The sequence below is a fragment of the Aquarana catesbeiana genome, linkage group LG10 (genome assembly GCF_042186555.1).
Source record: "Aquarana catesbeiana isolate 2022-GZ linkage group LG10, ASM4218655v1, whole genome shotgun sequence".
Lineage (NCBI taxonomy): Eukaryota > Metazoa > Chordata > Amphibia > Anura > Ranidae > Aquarana > Aquarana catesbeiana.
Window position 1 is genome coordinate 222,587,062 of NC_133333.1, and position 12,514 is coordinate 222,599,575.

Genomic DNA, 12,514 nt, shown 5'->3' on the forward strand with positions numbered 1-12,514 from the left:
AAGCTGAGAAGGGGACAACTTTGCATACAGTGAAGAGGAAAAATGGGTGCAAGAAAGATATACCAGAAGTGAGTACCAGGAAAAGGAGAGGTGGTGGCCTTGTGTATAGGAATAATGGAGGATGGTCACAATGGAGAGATGATCCCAAAAGCTGAGCCAGAGGGGTGGGGGAAGGAGTCTGTGTCTGGACGGGATCTAGGACATATGGCAGCAAGAGACACTTCTAAAGGAGGAATGAGGGGGTGGGGGCTTTCTATAGAGACACATGGCTGCAAGACAGACATGACACTAGGAGGACAGAATGAAGCTACATGGGGGAATGGAGGAGAGATGGTTTCTATACAGAACACAAGCTGCAGGACAGATATGACACTAGGAGGATAGAGTTGAGGACACGGGGAGGAGGAGGCTCTCTATACAGACAGTGGGGAGGACACATAGCTGTGGGACACACATTTTGCTAAAAGCACAGGGTTGAGCCACGGGGAGAAAGGAGGCTCTCTATACAGATAATAGGGAGGAATGATGGCTGCAGGATGGATATGACATTAAGTGGGCAGAATGGAGCTACAGGGGGAGGAGGTGGCTCTCTATACAGAAAGGGTGAAGGACAAACGTGACACTAGAAGAATAGAGTGGAGGCATCTTTCTATATAGAACAAATGGTCACACAGCTGCAGAACAGATATGACACGAGGAGGTCAGAGTGGAGGTGGCTCTCTATATAGGCAGCACTGAGAACGCATGGTTGTAGAACAGACATGACACAAGGAGGACAGAGTGGAGGTGGCTCTCTATATAGGCAGCACTGAGGATGCATGGTTGTAGAACAGACATGACACAAGGAGGTCAGAGTGGAGGTGGCTCTCTATATAGACAGCACTGAGAAAGCATGGTTGTAGAACAGACATGACACAAGGAGGACAGAGTGGAGGTGGCTCTCTATATAGACAGCACTGAGGACGCATGGTTGTAGAACAGACATGACACAAGGAGGACAGAGTGGAGGTGGCTCTCTATATAGACAGCACTGAGGATGCATGGTTGTAGAACAGACATGACATGATGAGGACAGAGTGGAGGTGGCTCTCTATATAGGCAGCACTGAGGATGCATGGTTGTAGAACAGACCTGACACAAGGAGGACAGAGTGGAGGTGGCTCTCTATATAGACAGCACTGAGGATGCATGGTTGTAGAACAGACCTGACACAAGGAGGACAGAGTGGAGGTGGCTCTCTATATAGACAGCACTGAGGATGCATGGTTGTAGAACAGACCTGACACAAGGAGAACAGAGTGGAGGTAGCTCTCTATATAGACAGCACTGAGGACACATGGTTGTAGAACAGACATGACATGATGAGGACAGAATGGAGGTTGCTCTCTACATAGACAGCACTGACTTCAATACAAAAACGCCCCCCTATTGACCTCAATGCAGAATCGCTTCCCATTGACTTCAATGCAAAATTGCCAGCCACATTATTTAAATTATTTTTGTTTTTTTCAACTGTCCATTTGGTTTCAGTTTTCGGCCAAGTGCATCCTGAATTTTCATTTTGGTGCACCACTAATATCTGGTCGCGTGTCCTCCATCTGACCTATAAACGGTAGCCAGTTCTTGTCCTGTGAGTCTACTAGTTCTTGGGCATTTCTGGTGTAATATCTTCTCCTTCATACAGTCCATGCATGGAACCTCTGCTACCACTGTGGCCCTGCTCTATGTTGTCTACCATGCAGCTATATGTTCTCAATACGGCCTTCACTCAGAGATACCTCCTCTTTCTACTTCAGTTCTGTCCTTTTGCTTTTGTGTTTTGGGGATTATCAGACAAAGGGATTTATCCCGCTGCAAATGCGGCACGCCTGATTGACCCTCTGTCAGCTCTTTGTACACAAATGAAAAGAGGGTGCAGCTGGATAATGCTGAACTGTGTATGGCCAATGCTGTACTCTGCTCAGTTGTTTCCTCTCAGTGACCTGGAAATAATGAGCCGGATGTTAGAGCGGACATTATCCAGCCAAGCTTTGTTTTCCAAGAGGTGTAATCTCATTGTGCTTGGCGTTGAACTTTTTAGGCGTGCTAATACTAGACTTAAAGGCCAAAATTTCTGTTTGTTACAAAAAACCTTTTTTGGGAGGCGAATAATTAGTAGCTAAATCCATTGCAAACATCCAAAATGGTCTACACCAGAGGTTCTCAACTCCTGTCCTCAGGACCCACTAACAGGCCAGTTTTTCAAGATTACTGAAAGACGTCACAGGTGATATCATTTTTTGCTCAGTGATTGCAGTATTCCAGTCTGCATCTCCCCAAAGTTATACTTAAAACCTGGCCTGTTAGTGGGTCCTGAGGACAGGAGTTGAGAACCACTGGTCTACACGCTGATGACATCACACCACTAAAAGCTTATTCCGCCAGACTGGCTTACAACTCTCTAATGGGGTCCTTTTTAGGAAGTTTCCTGTGGCTCACCAAGTGAAGATGAGCTCCTTGGGCCAATACCTGGTTCACTGCTGACTGGAGATGAGTGCAGAGTTTGGAGTGATGGGATCTTTTCCTAGATCCATACTCACTTAAAAGTCAGGTGGTCTCTGGAAAAGGGGAGGTTTCAGTTCTTAAATTTGTTGCAAACCCTTACATATATCCAGTGAAGTGACTGGCCTCACATACCTTAAATAAATTCTACTATGCAAGTTGTACCTGTTTATCTGCAATCTTCTCTACAGCTGTTCAAAATCCAGAATTTATACAGCTCTCTGAAATCAGGGAGTGGGGAGCTGAAATTACTCTGAGATCTGATTGGAGGGAAGGGATACACCCCTCTTCATACAGCACACAGGAGCAGATCTGAGGCTGCCAATCACAGGCTGTGTGCAGGAGCTTCCTCCCTTGTCACCTTTTTTTCTCTTGGTGTCAGGAAAACCTTTCAGAAGTGACTTTGAAGATAGCAGAGGAATGAGGCAGCAGACAGAATTCTGACACCTGAGGTCTATAACCACTTTAAGGGTAGATTTAGACATGCCTCTAAATTTCCCTGAAGACCAGTCTGCTTCCGGATTGCACTCCAGAGGCTACTGACAGACGAAGAAGCGGTACACCTCCTCACTGCCTGTTTTAACCCCATTTTTGCTGACAATTGCGCCACAATCGCATGCATTGAATGCAATTGAGGGATGTTTGCGGTGCTTCCCCATTCACTTGCATGTAGGGCTGAAACAACTAATCAATTAATCGACAACTAATTGATTATGAAAATAGTTGTCAACTATTTTCATAATTGATTAATCGGCCAGCCGATTAGTTGGCCTGCATACAGAATGCATTATTTGTTTACATATCAGGAAATACAGTGCAGCACACATACAGCTCAGTACACCATCCATACATGTCAGGAAGTGCCTGAGAACTTGTGAATGTGAATGTGTGAGGAGCAATGCCTCATGGAACATGTAGTCCTGGGCAGTAAGTGAGTGGGTCTAAAAGCAGAAGTTTTTTTCCCTTGCTATAGGGGCACACTATACTATAATTTGCAGCTTGCTATTGGGGCACTCTAAAGGCAGGAGGAGCCAGAGGCATCGGTGGGGGACCCCAGAAGAGAAGAATCGGGGCTGCTATGTGCAAAACCATTACACAGAGCAGGTAAGTATACCATGTTTGTTTTTAAAAAAAATGACTTTAAAGACTGTGCAGGGAAGATCAGCATCTGAACCCAGAGCAGGTGGAGGCTGATAGACTGGAGGTCATAGAAGGCATTACTATTACATTTAATGTAAACTTTTACATGGAGGCAAGCCACATTACGTGGGAGCAGGGCACATTTCAAGGAGGCAGGGCACATTAAGTGGGAGCAGGGCACATTATATGTGCCCCAGTGTGAATGGGGTCTAAATAAAAAATGTGATCTCTGAGTTTGATGATATTTACCAGATTCAACCTCTAATAGTATATACAGTATATCTCTCCTCTAATAGTATATACAGTATATCTCTTCTGTCTGTTATTCTCAGAGTGGATTAAAGATTTTGCTCCCTAATCATATAGTTGATTATTTATATTTACCACTGCATATAGATTTTGAGGAATAAATTGCCTTTTTTTTTAAACTTTACATATTAAATTATACACCACACTTTTTTTAATGTTATTATCCGATTAATCGATTAATCGAAACAATAATCGGCCAACTAATCGATTATGAAAATAATCGTTAGTTGCAGCCCTACTTGCATGTGTAGCATTTGGCGGGCTTACCACCCACCAATCGCTGCAATCGCAATCGCTGCATGGTGGGTCAACTTAGCCACAGTCGCCAAGCAAAGCATTGTGGCCACGGCATGTAAACATCCCCCTACACTGTCTATTGAAAAGAACAGAGGAGGTACCCCAGGGATTTTATGGGCAAAGGGTGAAAACCAGATAAGAAAGTAGAGGACGTATATAAAAAAAGTATTACAAAGATTATTGGTTACAAAAAGCATATAAATACACAAAATAAATGATTATAAAAGCAAAACAGATAGTCATGCTATGATAATACATACAATACAGCTAGGTTCTGGGGCACATGATTGGTCTCATAGTAGGAGGCCAACCAGGGTGAACGGGTTCAGAAATCCCAACACGTTTCGGAATATATGATTAAATGTTTAATTCCTTCTTCAGGGGCTGATTTGGCGCAAGCTGTATTTTCTGGTAACACAACAGCAAAAAAATCCAGTCAGTAAAAAGTATATATGTATACAGTGGTAAAGTATAGGTATGAGAATATATAAACAGAAATAGGGGCTTGTATTGTATGTATTATCATAGCATGACTATCCGTTTTGCTTTTATAATCATTTATTTTGTGTATTTATATGCTTTTTGTAACCAAACTTTGTAATACTTTTTTATGTACGTCCTCTACTCTTATCTGGTTTTCACCCTTTGCCCATAAAATCCCTGCGGCACCTCCTCTGTTCTTTTCTATGCATTTTGGGATGTGGTTTAGGTTTCCAGCTTAGTATCTACATCTAGTTCTTCAACATATCTTTTTTACACCGTCTATTGCAGCTTAAGGGGCAACAAAAATGCGGCTCAACCATAAATTTTTGCTGCACCCCAACCGCAAATGTAAACGAGGCCTTAGGATGACATTGACATAGAAGTTGATATTGGGCCTCACAGTTTGAGGTGGGAAAGTCCCTGGAGAAATTGGTTGGTTCCTATTTAAATGCACACAAAGAGGTGGGATGGCCTCTGGAGAAAAGGATTGGCAGTTCCTATCTGGGATTACATGTAGAGGTAGGATGTTCTCTATAGAGGGGTTGGCAGTTCATATTCCAGATTATTCATAGAGGTGGGGTGGTCTCTATAGAAAAAGGTTAGCAGTTCTTATTCCAGATCACACATAAACGTAGGATGGTCTCTATAGAACGTGCTTAGCAGCTATTTTTCCGAATTATGCATAGAGATGGGATGGTCTCTATAGAGGGGTTAGCAGTTTCTGATTTCAGATTATGCATAGGCGTGGGCCCCAGATGGGATCTGAGACCATCTGCGATGGTCTCAGACCATCCCAGATGTTTGATCTTATTCCAGATCACACATAAACATAGGATGGTTTCTATAGAGGGGTTAGCAGTTATTTTTCTAGATTATGCATAGAGGTGGGATGGTCTCTAATGAAGGGGTTAGCCGTTTTCAATTCCTTATCATTCATAGAGGTGGGATGATCTCTATAGAAAGGTGTTAGCTGTCTTCAGTTTCGGATTATGCCTAGAGGTGGGATGATCTCTATAGAAAGGGGTTAGCAGTTTCCCATTCTGGATTATGCATAGACATGGGATGATCTCTATAGACAGGGGTAATCTGTTTCCCATACTGGGTTATGCATAGATGTAAGATGATCTCTATAGAAAGGGGTTATCAGTTTCCAATTTTTAGAAATGGGTTGGCAGTTCTCATTTCAGTTCACACATAAACATAGGATGGTCTCTATAGGGGTGTTAGCAGTTCGTATTCTGGATTTTGCAGAAAATGGTATGGTCTCTGTGAAAAAGGATTGGGTTGTTCTTAAAAAACACATGTAGTGGTGTGATGGTCTCTATAGAGAGAAGTTGATGGTTCTTATTCCAAGTTACACGTAGAGATGTGTGGTATTTATACAGAGAGGTCATGGTTATTATTTCAGATCACACATAGCCATGGCATAGTGCCTATAGAAAGGGGTTTGTGGTTCCTACTCCAGATTATGCATAGAAGTGGGATGGTGTCTGTAGAATGGGTTGGTGGTTTCTATCACACGTATGAGGTGAGATGATCCTGGCAGAATAGAAGGTTGTATTAGTCTTCATTGCTATTTTGGCTTCTAGCATTTGATGTTCTTTCTTGATCTTCAAGGTTTAACTTCATCAATAAGTGTCTTTTATTCAGCCTGGTTAGCAATGTAACTATGCAGGGAGCAGCCTTTGATCACAGAGTGCGGTTGGCAACCATACATGTTTTCTGTGAATAAGTTTATTATAGTCTTCTCCTTGGCCATGATTCCCCCAATAGCTCTTCTCTGCTCTTCTGACAGATGAGAAACTCCAGTTTAAGATGGTAAGACAGCTGCTTGGAGACTTCAGTGACTAAGGAATGCTAGATGGAGCCCTCTGCTCCCGGTGTTCATTTATACTGCGCCTAGCTTTCCTGCAGCAGCCGGAGCTGAAAAAAAGCTAAAACCTTATTGTATCTTTTAGCAATTAGTATGTTTTCTTGTTGCGGAAAAGTGACTCTCTCTTTCCAGTGCAGTTATTTAGCAGTAAGTGGGATGTTCAGTGGGCTATCTCTGTTCCATCTCAGAACTGACCTAGGGAGCCCTGACAATGTTTCACAGCATTTTATGATCTGTCATTTGAGGTCAGTTGATTGTAAAACCCTTAAAAAAAAACAAAAAAAAAAACATGTTAGACGTACTTGCTATGTGCAATGGTTCAAAGCAGCCCAGATCCTCCTCTTCTCTGGTCCCCTGCTGGTGCTCCTGGCTCCTCCCTCCCGCCAAGTGCCCACCATAGCAGGCCTCTTGCTATGGGGGCACTCGTGTGTTCTCACTCCCGAGCCACCTCTGTGTATCTGTAGATACGTAGAGCTCAGCTTTGCTTGTCGTCCCCCCCCCCGCTCACTTTCCACTGGCTGAGATTGACTGCAGTGGGAGCCAGTGGCTCCTGCTGCTGTGTCTAAGACAATATCTTATCACGGTTACGTGATGGTTTATATTTTTGGGGTTGTATTTGAGATGTGCAAAGAGAGATCACACAAACACTTGTAGGTGTAACATTTAACTACCATATTTATCAGCGTATAACACGCACCTTTTCCCCCTTAAAGTTGATGGAAAATCGTGTGTGCGTGTTATACGCCGAACGGCTTCCTCGGAGGGGAAGGAGGGAACGAGTATTGACGTTCCGCCATTGGACCGGTGTTATGTCCATCATAAGAGCCGGGCCAAGGGGTGTGACTGGGCGGGATTGCGAGCCGAGTCGTGTACACAGGAAATCCGGCTATGTTTATGTTGGCAAAAACAAGGCTGCAGATGCGCACTGATCATGCTGCAAAGAGGGGCAAGACTGCAGATGGGCACTGATCATGCTGCAATGATGAGCAAGGCTGCAGATGGGCACCGATCAGACTGCAATGATTGGCAAGGCTGCAGATGGGCACTGATCATGCTGCAAAGAGGGGCAAGACTGCAGATGGGCACTGATCAGGCTACAATGATGGGCAAGGCTGCAATGATGGGCACTGATCAGGCTGCAATGATGGGCAGTGCAAGGCTGCGGATGGGCACTGATAAGGCTGCATTGATGGGCACTGACCCTTATTTTTCTTTAAAATTCTTTATTCAAAATGTAAGTTTTTTTTTCCTGAAACTTTCCTCTTAAAATTAAAGTGCGTGTTATACGCCAATAAATACGGTAAGTAATGACAGATAACAATCTGTAATTTGAATACTACCAAAATAAAGCCCTTTCTGTCTAAAAATAAAAAATAAAAAAATTATAAAAATGTCATATAGGTGCAGTATTGCATGACCGCGCAATTGTCATTCAACGTGCGACAGTGCTGAAGGCTGAAAATTGGCCTGGGCAGGAAGGGGGTGAAAGTGCCCAGTAGGCAAGTGGTTAAAGCAGAATTAAACTCTGTAAATACCTCTGCACTGATGACGGGACGTCCACAAGGTCATTCATCGGTCCAACATGTTCTACCCAGCTCTTTCGGGGTGTTGGTCTTTGGCTGTCTTGATTGGCATGCCGGGAAATACCAAAACTCCGGCTCTTGTGCACTGGAGTTCATTTATTCAGGTGCCAAGGTGTGCTGGGAAAGCTGAGTTGCTCATACACCTCTCAATGTACATTCATTGCGAGCAGGCAGGTAGGGTTTTTTTTCCATTGCAGTAGAAAGCATAGCATGTATCTTCTGAAATAAAGAGAAAAAAGTTTTTTTTTTGTTTTGTTCTAGGCTGGGAGTGAAGCTCCCACCTTGACAATCAAGTGGTTAATTAGGCAAACATAGGGCTATTGGAAGGTGCAAATATTTATTATATCAAATTCCAGTAAAAGAGTATAATAGCTCGATAGAAAATACAATATATCGATCTATAACACACTCATCTGCTCCATGTATCACACTGTGCTGGCGTGAGGGATTCCTTGAGCCGCTTGTGTAGTGCGCATGTCCATACGAGGCATCTCTTCCAGACTGTCCGACGACAAACCTGTGACGTCAACGCGTTTCACTACGTCATTGCAGCTTCGTCAGGAACTGGATTCGCAGTCCACATAGTTAATTGTCCGGACACTACCAAATTGTGACGTTGTTTTTTGTTTTTTGCTTCATGTGATGTGTTTTGTCTTTGAGGGATGGTGAAGGGATTGTTTTTGATATATATGGTGTTTTCTATTGAGTTATCATTCTCTTTTTTAATTTGATTATAATAAATATTTGCACCTTCCAATAGTCCTGTGCTTGCCTTATTAACCGCTTAGCTGTCAGGGTGGGAACTTCACTCCCATCCTAGAACAAACCAAAAAAAGACCTTTTTTCTCAGTATATTTTGGGTAAGAGGGCACCACCACCTAACGATCTTTGGACATTGGTTAGGCAATTTTTATAACCTTCTGCAATAAAGAGGACCTGCCCTCCTGTATTTTGTTTGCACTTTAGTTTCGCTTTAACAATCGTATTTGACTGTAATGTGCATTTATGTATTTCGTCATTCACTAGAATCTAAAAATATGAGATTTGGCTGGGCAGACCCTTTTATTAGAAGAGAAATGAAATTTTTTCCATGATGGTGGAATTGTGTACTGATGGCTGATCTCTGTTTGCAGGTTGCGTTGTGCTGGCAGTGGAGCTCACTACAATTAACACAAATCCCGAGGTTCAAGAATATCAGAGTAAGTCCATGTCCTCCTGTCTCTGATCAATGTTAGTCCTTTTCTCCTTTTTTCCCAGTTGTGATAACATCAGAAGGTAATTGCAGCCTTTCTCTGGTCATTATATAGATATGTAGTCCGGATTGTGAGGGTGAGAAGCATTGTAGCATATTTCCCACAGTAATCAGACTCCAATTTGTTCCTTTCCAACGCATGATGGTTAATGAAAGGAGATTGTTCTGTCTTGTGGAATGAATGGAAGGGTGCAATTTGTTTTGTCATTCTCTCCTTAAAGTAGAATTCCACTACCACTAACCATGCTTAGAAATGTTCCCTCTCCCCTCCTGCTACCTGTCCTACCTAATCTGTGGAACAAAGATCTGTATACTTACCTAGTTTTTAGTCTACTCCAGTTCAGTTATGTGATCCCACAGCTCTGGCTCCCCTATGTCGGTGAGTGGCTGCTGCAGGGGAGAGAATGGAGCGCTGACATTGGTTGGGACATGGGAGCCTTTGGGTGACATCAAGGCTTCCGAAACTTCCAGCCATTGTCAAGTGCTTTCTTCTCTCCCCTGCAGCCAGCGCTTACCAAGGGATTACATGTCTGGACTGGAAGGGACCAAAAATAGGTACATCTACAGGTTAGGCAAGATGGATATTAGGAAGGCAAGGGAACATTTTTAAGCATAGTTGAAGTCAGCCTGGAATTCCACTTTAAAGCCCAACTCCAGGATTTAAACGGAAAGACAGCCTGGTTCCTTAACCTGCCCATCAAATCTCCCTGCTTTTTTTTGCAAAATCTTTATTACGTTTTTCACAATTGTACAACAGAAAATATGGAGAAAGGAAAAGCCAAATTTGAAAACATAAAGTTATAATACTAATAAAATATACAGCAAGTGGCCAGATGCCTTTTACATTTCCATCAGAATAGAGTTCACCTGATAAAAAACGAAAAATAGTAAACCGCACAAGTGGTCAAACATGTAAACAAATTGTTAATGTGAAAACCAGCTGCAGGCACACTAATGCCCTGTACACACAACCGTTTTTCCCGTCGGAATAAACTCTAATGCCGCGTACACACGGTCGGACTTTTCGGCTACAAAAGTCCGACAGCCTGTCCGACAGACTTTCAACGGACTTTTGTCAGACTTTTTTCGGACTTGCGGCAGACTTTCTTATGAACGGACTTGCCTACATACGATCACACAAAAGTCCGACGGATTCGTATGTGATGACGTACACCGGACTAAAATAAGGAAGTTGATAGCCAGTAGTCAGTAGCTGCCCTAGCGTGGGTTTTTGTCCATCGGACTAGCACACAGACGAGCGGATTTCTGTGCATCAAATGCATTAGTACATCCACCACCAGTGCAATGGGCTGTCAGCAGAAGTGAATATATGAAGGCCTACCAGATTTCCATGACCTCCTAAATTAATAGAATGGTCATAAATCACATGAGTAAAATCTCCCTGGCACGACACACAACTTGATAGTAAATCAGGTTAAAAAATGCCCAAAGATTTTAAATTACTCTCACACTAGGTGCAAAGAGGACACCCATGCCCGTTTCACAGGACTTCTTCTGCTACCAAACTTGTTTGTGGTTATCACTCAAAAAAGCATAAAAGGAGACCCATGCTCCACATAGTGTAAACCAGCTATTACAATTTTATTAAAAGCTAAAAATTGCACTTACACAGAAGAAAATCACCAAGAGGGACACCTCTAGTTTGCGAAGACGTCACGTGTGTGGCTCAACTGACGCCTTTCGTCAAATAACATTTTCAAAAGACTTTGACGAAATGTGTCAGGGCGGAGCCACACACATAATGTCATCGTGAACTGGAGGTGACCCTTGTGGTGAGTTTGATGTGACAATACAGTGCTGTATTTGATTTGATTGATTGTGTCAAACAGTGTGCCAGGGAGCTTTTACTCATGTGATTTATGACCTTTCTATTAACTTAGGAGGTCATGCAAATCTGGTAAGCCTTCATATATTCACTTTTGGTGATGGCCCATTGCACTGGTTATTTCCTCCTCCTCGGTGCTAGCGTTGTGCAGTGGGCGGCAAGGAGACCACATGTTCCTGCAGAGCGTTATCCAGCCCAAAATGGGATGGCAGCAGTAGAATGCGAAATCATGGAGCTACACAATGATGTGGACAGTCTTTAAGTATGAAAATAAAAATGAGAAAAAGAGCAATGTCTGGGAATGAATTCTGTAAGTATAAAAAAAAAAAAAAAACTGGAGTTGGACTTTAATGTCATCCTAGCATTAGGTGTAAAACTAAAGTTACTGCCCGTAGCATCCAAGCATGGAGTCTGGCTGTAGTGGCTTGATTTTTGGCTTCAGGAATTGTCATGTTTTGCTTTTTCCCCATCATACAATATACCTGCATTATACAAAGCACGTTTTTGTCACCATTAGGTATTTAGCCTTGATGCTTATAACCCATGTTATGTTTCATCTTGGTAATAACTGTATCTAAAGCCAATGTAATTAACAATAATCTAAAACCTACATTACCACTAACCCTGACCCTGAACACCACGCTAAATGCTGCACTGATCTTTTGTGACTGATTGTAAAAATCATTTAAAAGTGAATGAAAAGTAATCCTCTCGGGGTTTATTTTTTTTCCTAGCATTTGAAAATCGATCGTCAATGTATGTGGACACCTTTAGCTGTAATTTGCAGTCTGCAGACTTTTATCTATATTTGTTGCAGCTGTTGGTATTTCAAATGAGATATTCTACAAAAGTTGAATCTTTTTACCCTGTTTTCTGCCAGGAGTGGAGCTCTCTTGTATCATTAAAAACAGCAACACCAATGACCCACGCATTGAATGGAAGAAGACTCGTAATAATGAGACCACCTATGTCTATTTTGAAAATAATATTCAAGGTATATTAGCTAGGCAATATGGAAAGGGGGGGGGGGGGGGTTATTAGGGGGCTTTGATGGGTTGATTTGGAGACATACATACAGTAAATGCAAGGTTCATGCGTAGAAAGGAGAACCAGGTGAGCTGGGATAAAATGAAGGGGTGCACATGGAAGGTGTGATGAGAGAGGAAGAGGTACACAGTATAGACATGATC

The 12,514-nt window shown here is 42.7% G+C and overlaps 1 protein-coding gene across 3 annotated transcripts in view; it reads left to right on the forward strand.

Moving 5' to 3' along the window:
* The window catches only part of JAM3 (junctional adhesion molecule 3), a 78,761-nt gene that overhangs the window by 35,287 nt on the left and 30,960 nt on the right, over positions 1 to 12,514 (forward strand). For 2 of the 3 annotated variants that reach the window (XM_073603350.1, XM_073603351.1), the window contains exons 2-4: positions 9,360 to 9,425; positions 9,534 to 9,555; positions 12,205 to 12,318. In XM_073603350.1, the coding sequence (XP_073459451.1) occupies positions 9,360 to 9,425; positions 9,534 to 9,555; positions 12,205 to 12,318 (202 nt within the window). The remainder of the gene's footprint in view (positions 1 to 9,359; positions 9,426 to 9,533; positions 9,556 to 12,204; positions 12,319 to 12,514) is intronic. The other variant, XM_073603352.1, reaches the window with a different exon arrangement.